The following is a 9,877-nucleotide window of genomic DNA, read 5'->3' on the forward strand; positions in this document are numbered from 1 at the left end:
CTAATCATATGAACTTTGCAAGTTAATTCTTCTCATAAATGATTCACTTGAGTATCCAAACAAGGCAGAGTCACGGATAATCCCCGAATATTCAGATAGTTTTCGGAGCTGTTGATCGGATATCTTCGAGTAAGCCTCCGAGATGCGTGCCGCGTTTGAGCTGAAAGTCGGCGGCTTCCTCCGATTCGGATATCCGACACCAGCCGGAGCGTGGATAAGTCTCAAGACGTTTCTGGCGTCCGTTTCTAGGGTTTCATATTTTCCGATGAAATCATAGTCGATATGGCACGGCAAACAGAGTCTATACATATCTTGGTAGTGCTCGTTCTTTTCACCAGTCATGTTAGCGTAAAAGGTGAGAAATTGCTCGAAAGTTAGGCTCGGCGTGTCATTCCGTTGTGCGATCTGCGGCGCGTTACGTAGCAACCACTCATACACCTCGCTCGTGTACATCTCCTTGGCTATCGGGCGAAACTTGTCTTTGAATGCCGACAGGAGACGGGAGTATGGATTACGAACGAAGAGAAACTTTGTGTGCGTCCTCAGCACCTCCTTGGCTCGGGATGCGGACATTGACCCCAACGTCTCGAAGTTCTCCCTGGCAAAGACATGGGGGTCGCTCTGGTTGTCGATGTAGTCATCGAAGTCGTTGATGAGAGCTAGGATGCGCTTCCAGTTGGTGCAGCCCACCTTGGGTACGCTGCAGTAGACCGCCTTCGATTTAGGGAGGACGTATAAATGCTTTAGCTTATCAGGATCGTCAAAAAGTGATGCCGTCCCGTTGCTAGGCGACAAGCCCAGATTCCTACACGCCCGACGGAGTTGATTCTTCCTTTTTGTCTGTATCGTCTAGATATATAGTGGGTGCATTTTAAAGAATACGATAGAGGTAAGATTGGATAAAAACAGTCTTCAATGAATGCGAAATTATCAATCATAAAAAGGACATGACATAGCAAGTGCCGATAGGGTGCTTGCTAAACCATTCTGCACTAAACTGTTGACGATGAATTAATGACACTGTACTAACACGACGACTTCTATTTTATATAGTTTTGTTACTGCAGCTGCTACTTCTACTACTGCAGTTTTTCTTCTTATTGTTATTTATCTATTTATTTATTACTATTACCATTACTATTATCATCATCACTATTATCATCATCATTGATATTATCATTATTACCGCTACTACAATCAATGTACAAAACTATTAAAGTGTACTCCCGTTATAACAAACACGGTTATAACGAAATTCCGGTTACAACGTAGTAAAAATTCAGGCCGCAATATTATCCGCTGTATGCTTTTTTTTTTTAATCGTTTATTTTGTTCGGTTATTCATAAGGAAATTTCGATACAACGAAAGAAAACTGCCTATCCCGAGGACTTCGTTAACGGGAGTCCACTGTACTACCATTTTCCTCCCCCCCCCCTTTTTTTTTTTCTTTTTTTTTTCTTTTTTTTTTTGCCTTGAGCAGAAGGGGATGGGCAAAGGTAGTCTCACGCTCAGACATGGATTTGGGAATTCTTCCCTGAATGTGCAGTATCACTTATGGACCGAGGCCAAGAAAAACTCACCTTGGCAAGATTTGACATGGCATCAAGTTCTTCTCCCCTGGAGGTAGAGTCACTGAAGTTTCTCTGCAGAGGATGTGACAACAATCCGAAATGGCCATCTAGAGAGAGAGAGAGAGAGAGGGAGAGGGAGACGGGGGGGGGGGGGGGGTGGTGGTATGGAGGAGGAAGAATGAGAGATGAATGATAAGAAAGCTGAAGAGTAATAGAGAGAGAGAAGGAAAAATAGCAGAAAGAATAGGAGGAACAGCGAAAGAAAGATGGGAGATATTGAAAGAAAGATAACGAGAGAGTGGGTGAGAGAGATGGGACAGACATCCGTATGAATTCAACTTTTTACCTCACAACGTCGTTATATTAATCGCCTGCAATACATCAACTGAATTCAAATATGATGGATGTATAATTATGTCGTACGTATACACGCCCTCGGATAATGGCGTAGTGTTTACATTTATGATTATTGGACAGAATTAAGAGTATGTTCAATGTGATTCAACGACAGACGAAAGACACTTCTGCCGAACATTTTGTCTTAATCATGGTCGCTTCTCAGTGGGCGCTCAAAAGGCATGAATCCTACATGGTCAGTGCGCACTAGGACCGGTTGTGATTCTTTCATGTGTTGCAAGAGAACTAGAGTAGAACGCTTTGGACGCATGGCATCAAAATTCTTATGGACATGCTGACTGTCCGCCTACGGTCATAAACCAAAGGGGTTTGCTTATAAACTAAAAACTAATACATACTATTGGAAACCCGTGTGTGAGTTATAATGTTAAGCATTCTGCATCAGGGCCACTGCACTCCCTGTGACCACAGACCATTTGTAGGATTATTCAAACTAAAACAATATCTATCTTCCTTTACTGTTTTTGCCTCTTTTTATATGTTTTGTAACTAGATTCTTCTTTAGAGAGGGGACTGCAGATTACAAGCTCTGCTTTTTAGCAGTCCCCTCCATTTCAAACCATTTAATTTTCGGTACCTGTCTTGAAATTTACAAATTGGTATCACTGTTCATAGTTTGTTATTTTCATTGCATTGGTGTATCGTTAGTATGTGTATTCAAATGTTGTAATTATACATATTATGTGTTGGAAATGAAATAAAACGAAACGAAACAATGTTGGTGTTTTTAATTGAAATGATCATGGCCGTATAGTCTTCTGTCTTTATGTGCAACGCAAAGACGGTGTCCAACCAACTGTCCAACTAACCAGACATATCCCCTCCCCCTTATTGTCATTAATTCACATGATCAATGGTGGATATGAAACAATTATTGTATGATACAAGGGAACTCAGCCATGCGTTCTACGTATTAAGTTTAAGGTGCGGGCATGCTCTTCAGGTCTTATCTTTTGGTTTCATTGTTGTACTCATTTTCAATTCACATTGTCTTGTTTACATTATTCTCCGTCACAGAAAAAAATTGAAATGTATGTTGTGTTTTTGTTGAATATGTGACATTGTTTATTGATATAATAAAGAATGTTGAACAACAACAAAATTTGCATTGAACTGAATGACATACCCATGTTACAGCTTAGTCGTAGGATTGCAAAACAGAAGTGATAATGTGATATATAGACTAGGATACCTTCCATGAATTTGCATTAGTCAATCGGATATTGTTCTATTACATGTGGGAAAATATTTGGACAATATTTCGAGTTGCCAGGAGCAATCGCATAAGTCATAAAGTTTCATGAATTTGTAGTTCATATCAATTGACTAGTCTATTCGAGTGAATGTGAAGTTTTTAAGGAGCGTTCGTATCAAGAGCGCCGACAAGCATTCTATATAGGCCTAGCATATACAGTGTACGTGTCCATTCATGGTCCGCAAAGTAATGTACTTTTTGGGGGAAAAAACCCACTAACCAAACAAACAAAAGCAGTAAGTTGTTTTGCATGACTGCATGCAGCACAGGCGAGATAACGGCGGACCAGCAAAGAGCTGGACAATTCGGCCAGTCAATGTTTGACCAGTTAGAGTCATTGTTGTGCTAGCCATTGTTATGTAAGGACTTCATCTGAGCCAGTGGCGACAGTTATACACTTTGAGTGCAGATTGCCATAGAAAATCTCATGGCGTTGTATACACACTGTCAAAAGTCCGTGGCACAAAATGTGTTCACTTGCACCGGCGGGTAAACAAAGGCCTGTGTGACGTCACAGAACACACCTCGGTCAGTATGACATATAAAAACAGATATATTTTAAAGGTATGGTATAGTATTGGTTGAGATGAGGATTCAGCTTTTAACTTTTTGAGAGATACTTGGAAACCACTTTGTGAAATGTGAAAGAGTTTACAATTCTAAGTGGAATTCAAAGTTTACTACTTGATGAAAATCGGTTTTGAAATGCTATCTGGCTGAGATATCCAAAACAAAGTAAAACAAAGCGATCCTAATAAAATGTTGGTCCCACATTATATTACGATCGCTTTGTTTTGGATATCTCAACCATTTAAAAACCAAACTTCATCGAACAAAACTTGGATATTTTTTTTTCTTAGAAAATTATGCTCTTTAACATTTCATAACAGGTTTCTCATTATCTCAAAGAATTATCATCAAAAGAAATTTGAAACCTAAAGCCTAATCTTAACCAAAATTGTACCATCCTTTTAATAATGACTTACTAAGGAATCATTGGAAGTACCAAAGTTTAACCCCATACATTACAGTCCGGGGATCTCAAGACTTTGTGTAAAGCTAGGGTGTAAAGCCAGGTACATACAAATGTACTTACCGAGTCCAGCTCGATCTACTTTAGACCACACCAGATTCAGAAAGAACCAGGCGCTGAATAGCGTTGACGCCACGAGAGTTCCCCGGATCATTGCTGGCAAATCTAAGTCTTTCTGTGCCATGCTGTCTTTGGTAAGTTATACACTCCTCAATTGATGAAAGATGTCACGACATATTAATATTCCTGGCCAATGTGACATTTTATGCACATCAGACACGGTGGAGCTTCATCATATATGCGCACTTATACGTCACCACTTCACAGTTGATACCCAGTTAATGGTTGTGATGTGTGCCGCCTCCGTTAAAATTCACTCTGTTACATTTACAGAGGCAGAGTTTGTCTTGCTGGATAAAAGCATACAGGCTGAAACTGGATGCCGTTATGTAACCACAGACAGTACATCAAGCACAAAAATGGCCGATGATCGCGATGTGCACAATAATTCCAGCTTTGACCGCCAAGACAATCTTCGTCTCATTACAATCGCGATAGCCAGGAGCGTCCGACACCACATGACACTCAAGACTCCGCGGGTATACCTCAATATAGGACGGCGCGATAGAAAGTCGCTGAGTCCACTCTTCAGTCTTCTGATCTTTGCATTATCCGTTTGCTCACACGATATTCTCATTTTCGGCGCAACGCCTTTTGTTCCTTTATGTCGAATGCGGACACGCAAACAAATCCATCCACTACGGATGCCTTTAAAGAAATGTGCCAAGGAGGTACTATAATCGCCTATGTAGGACCTCCTTGATTCAGAAGTTGATTCATGTCACCGTCCACTTCCAGCCCACAGCTGACCTTAATCCTAACGATTGGGTGGATTCACGGCTTCGTTTGCTTCCTGTGATTCAGAAATTCTAGCAATGAACAGGTAGAGGACCGTTGTTTTATATGAATTGTGTTGTCTGAGTTCAGTTGTTGCTGCCATCATAACACTGAAGTACACAATGTTTCAGCAGGTCCGTGAAGAATTCGTGAGGACCTGTTACACTATAACTGCAAGAATGTTTATGGCTTCACGCTACTTCGAAGAATAACTATACCACCTCAGAGGAACTTATGCCTGATCTGTTTCTTCTTCGTGCAATGAAAAAAAAAATGATAGAATATGACAACTTACTCGTAGGTGTAAAGACAGATTGCATATATATATATATATATATATATATGTATATATATACTTTTGTTTTCATAGCACTCAACGCGTTTGTCGTCGTCTATGATACTCACTTAAATAAATATTAACGGTAATTATAATGATAACAATAATAAATACAATTACACCATAATAATATGCTAGTAATAACAACGATGATGATATCAGTATTAATGATAGTAATTATCATATTTTCAATTTATCCGATTATGTAAGATAGAAGTAAAACATGACAACCACTGTCCTCAGTAAAATGAAAAGTAAACTCGGAGAACATACTGTGAGATCCCTTCAGGGTATGGACTCATGATTTGATTTGGTTTGATTTGATTTGATCAATACGTACTTATCATTAAAGGGATGATAGGCCTATTAATTTAGTTGAGACCTGGCTTCAGGTTTCCAACTGTTTTATTTTGAGCTAATGAGAAACCTCTTATGAAATATGAAAGAGCATATAATTTCAAGAGGAATTCAATCCTTAGTTGAGGAAATTGGTTTTGAAATGACTGAGATATCCATAAAAAAGCGATCCTGATAAAAGGCGGGACCCATGTCACCTTCGCTTGTTTTTAATTTGTTTTTGGGTATCTCAGCCATTTCTAAATCGATTTTCATCAAATGAACTTTGAATTCCTCCTAAAATGGTACTCTCTGCAACATTTCATGAGTGGTTTTTAGAGTCTCGGAAAGAAAAAAATAAAAGCGCAATCCTCATCTCCACCAATACTATACCCCATTCAATATTTCCGACATTAATGATTAACTTTATTCCCGCTTCCTCATAAAGATTTCTTCCTCTGCCATTGAATGCACTTCGGAATTGAATATCCGAACAGCATCAAGTCAACCGCAAGGCCCGGATTCTGGGAAAGGTGCTGCAGCTGAGAATCCGAAACCGAAGAGTATTTCAGCAGCAGGGTTTTCCTGTCAGAGCTGTACGTCGGTTTCTTGTGGGGATCCGGAAACTCGTTATTCGACGGAGCGCCGATGAAGCGCATGAAGTAGTCAGCGTCCGGTTTTAGCGTCTCGTATCTGCCGACAAAGTCGTACTTGATATGACATGGAAAACAGAGTTCATGCATGTCTTGCCAATGTTCATTTTTCTCCATCACCGAGTCTGTGTAGAAAGTCAAAAATTGGTCAAAGGTCAACAGGTCGGATGTGTTCGGCGTAACAATTTCAGGACGGTTTCGAAGCAACCATCTGTAGATTTGATGAGGCAAACGCCCTCCGGGTTGATATTCGATCTTCTCCATGAATGCGGATAAGAGTCTGGTATACGGATTACGCGCGAACATGAATGTGGTGTGCGTATCAAGAACGCGTGCTATGTCGTCGGCGCCGAGGGAGGATAACCGGCGAAAATGTTGGCGGAAGAATCGGTGAGGGTCGCCGATCTGCCCGTAGTTTTGGATGTGTCCGCTGATGACGGAAAAGAGCCTCTTCCAATTGGTGCAGCTGACCTTTGGTACGGAGCAGAAGACCACGTTGAATTCTGGGATGACAAAGATGTGGTGGAGGCGCTTCCGCTGGGAGCGATCGCTTAGGAATTCGGAGCGATTGAACGGGCCAAGAAGTCGACACACGTGATCGATGCGACCTTTTCGTCTTTCTTGTGTTTTCTGGTGGTAATCACTGGTGAAGACACCCTGACATGGAAGCATGGCGTAATTCATTAAATACGTCACAATGAAAATATTATGGATGGTTTAGATGAGATGATTATTTCTGCGAGAATGGAAAAGCCTGTAAAAAGTCCATTCCCACCAACAGTCTTTTATCTGATTTTTTCATTAAGTGTTCCATACCAAGTAATTGTTAATTATATGTATACCTAAAAGAATAGAAAGGCAATTTAACCGGAGAGAGCAGTTTGCGAGTTTGTTCATGTCCATTCTGTGAATAGTCATATCGTAAACTCGGTTAATTGTTTAATTTTTAGGACATTCAGCGATGTTGGACATTAACTGTTATGGTGAACTGATTGGTACCTGGAAGAACCGGTTCAAGAGTAAAAAAAAAAAATAATAATAATAATATCTGCCTTTGATATCTTAAAATCATCACATTTCATAGACGTTTTGGTCATTGCATGAATGTTTAATGTCAAGGCCATGGAGGAATGTGTGAAATTAGCATAATCAATCATTTGTGAAATTCTGTAATTAAGAGCTAACCTTAATTAAATGGTTTAATCAAAGTTCTTACCTTGGTATAATTATTGATGTATGGCGTGTCGCACGTAGAACCTCTGTCGTCCAGTTCTGGCAGAACTGGCCAACCATTTCGCGGGAAATTGTCCCGCGTTAATCCACGCTGGTCTCTCCTCTTGACTTCTGAGTTGTTTTTATTATTGTTGTTGTTGTTGTGGTTTTTTTTTTGGGGGGGGGGTAGGAAAATATGCATCAAAATTCGCTATAGATTACCGATTCTGCTCAGAGACTGTGCATAACTTGAAGATGTCAAAATATAGTTTTAAAAAGTCATTGTTGAAAGGGAGATGGCGTTGGGAACATTCGAATTTTTGTTGTATTATTTAATAAATCAGTTTTTAGGTTCTTTGTAAACTTTTTTTTTTACTGTTTTTCTAGTCTTTGTGCAACTGCCTGAGGTATGACAATATAGCTTCATCCTTTTTCTTTATCCTCCATCTTAATTGACTGATTACAAATATATTGTATATTAGAAAATTTCATTTTATATTGATGAAATTGTAATCTGTCATGGTTTTCCATGGCTGCGTTTATCATCTTTCCCCTGTTTAAACGGCTTTCAAAAGCAGTTTCCAAAGCCCATTAGAAACGTCTTCCAAAAAAGTTGCGTTTATCAACTCTTCGCGAACACGATAACTCTCCTGTCACTGCACAGCTGCATTGCGCAATTCGACCCGAGGAGAAGAGGTCATAAGGCGTGCATGGTTCGTAACTGCAGTACAAAGCCGTTTCAAGCTTCAAAAGGCTTCTAGAAACAGGTTTCTGGAAACCTGTTTAGGAAACCTGTTTCGGAAAGCACAAATTTGCGGCTTTCGAGAAGGCTTTCCGAAAAGGCTTTCAAAACAGCTTTGCGTTTATCATCTCGTAAAAATTCCCTGAAAGCCGTTTGGAAAACCTGTTTCTGCCGTGAAAAAGAGTTGATAAACGCACCCCGTGATGCAACGTCTTACAAGTTTAATATCTATAGTTTGATGGTACATGAAAACAATTTCGAAATGCTTGACAAAATGTTAACGCTATCATTTTTAAGCAATACATTTTTTGTTCACTTGATAGTAAATCAGGTGTGATGATTTGATTTGGAACTGAAATCCTATTGATATATCAAATTTGGCGAAGAATCGAATTCCATAATTTCGATGAGGATCATCATGTTTTGAACGACTTTTCTCAAAATTTAGATTTCATTATTTACTGACATCTTCATTTTCCCCTTTATCGGGTAACAACACATCAGTTTCTCAGCTCGGCACTGTGCGTTTGATTCATAGAGCATCAGGTGCCATGTAAATGATAATATCGAGGTTTAGATCTGCGACGCTAACGCTAAGACAACGATAATTAGGCCCAAAAGGTTGTTCTGCACAGGGGCGAGACAGCTGTTTTATTATCCAACCCTTAAAGGGGATGGCTAGTAACCGATCAGTGGGAATCAGTGGGAATGCTGAGGGATGATTGTTCCAATCCTTGTGGGATTCATTAAGAGTACATTATATATATACTGTTGTGTGAAAATTATTTGCTTCAGAACAGTCTCATATTCAAGTAATGTGCAGATTAATGCCCCGTCACTGACCAGGCACGCTAACCTGGAAACATTAAACTGCACATTACTTGAACATGAGACCATTCTGAAGCAAATCATTTTCACACAACAATAGATATATAATGTACTCTTAAATGAATCCCACAAGGATTGGAACAATCATCCTCCAGCATTCCCACTGACTCCCACTTATCAGTTACTAGCCATCCCCTTTAATGCTGCGTCGTCTTGGCGTTTGCGTCGCAGATCTGAAGTGATGTCATGACGCAAATCAACTACCTTGGATCCCAGATTGCCGAAAAACAACGCTTAACATGGTCTTATAATATCTTACCTGCCGTTTCACCTGCCGTATCCGTCCTCATGATAACAAAATAATACGCCATTGACAGAATCATCATGGAAATGGAAATCTTCCTCAGCGTCGACGGTGTGCAGATCCTCATCGTCATCGATTACGGACACTGGTTAAGAGTGAGAATGAAGTTCCAACTGATGACCGCTTAGTATATCGATGGACGGTGCGTCAATGGTAATAGGTGTAATGTGTTATCATGACGACCACATCCTGGTCCTGCAAATCATTGACGTTCGAGTATGTACTGGTAAT

At 40.0% G+C, this 9,877-nt stretch overlaps 2 protein-coding genes across 2 annotated transcripts; both read right to left on the reverse strand.

Moving 5' to 3' along the window:
- On the reverse strand, positions 1–4,461 carry LOC140227927 (carbohydrate sulfotransferase 11-like). The gene is made up of 3 exons (XM_072308309.1): positions 4,372–4,461; positions 1,582–1,644; positions 1–849 (listed from the first exon to the last, which is right to left on the reverse strand). The coding sequence occupies exons 1-3, from the start codon at positions 4,459–4,461 to the stop codon at positions 1–3; spliced, it is 1,002 nt and encodes a 333-aa protein (XP_072164410.1).
- A 1,826-nt stretch (positions 4,462–6,287) lies between these two features.
- LOC140227928 (carbohydrate sulfotransferase 11-like) lies at positions 6,288–7,172 on the reverse strand. Its single transcript, XM_072308310.1, has one exon. It carries the CDS (start codon positions 7,170–7,172, stop codon positions 6,288–6,290), a length of 885 nt encoding a protein of 294 aa, XP_072164411.1.
- Between the last annotated feature and the right edge of the window lie 2,705 nt (positions 7,173–9,877).

Source organism: Diadema setosum, chromosome 4, assembly GCF_964275005.1.
Source record: "Diadema setosum chromosome 4, eeDiaSeto1, whole genome shotgun sequence".
Taxonomy (NCBI): domain Eukaryota; kingdom Metazoa; phylum Echinodermata; class Echinoidea; order Diadematoida; family Diadematidae; genus Diadema; species Diadema setosum.

Bases quoted from the DNA above. Each gene is read 5' to 3' on its own strand.
- LOC140227927 (XM_072308309.1), bottom strand. From the start codon at position 4,461: ATGGCACAGAAAGACTTAGATTTGCCAGCAATGATCCGGGGAACTCTC. The intron at 1,645-4,371 runs GTGTGGTCTAAA...CATCCTCTGCAG, and splicing joins CCTGGTTCTTTCTGAATCTG to AGAAACTTCAGTGACTCTAC. The intron at 850-1,581 runs GTGAGTTTTTCT...CTATATATCTAG, and splicing joins CCATGTCAAATCTTGCCAAG to ACGATACAGACAAAAAGGAA.
- LOC140227928 (XM_072308310.1), bottom strand. From the start codon at position 7,172: ATGCTTCCATGTCAGGGTGTCTTCACCAGTGATTACCACCAGAAAACA.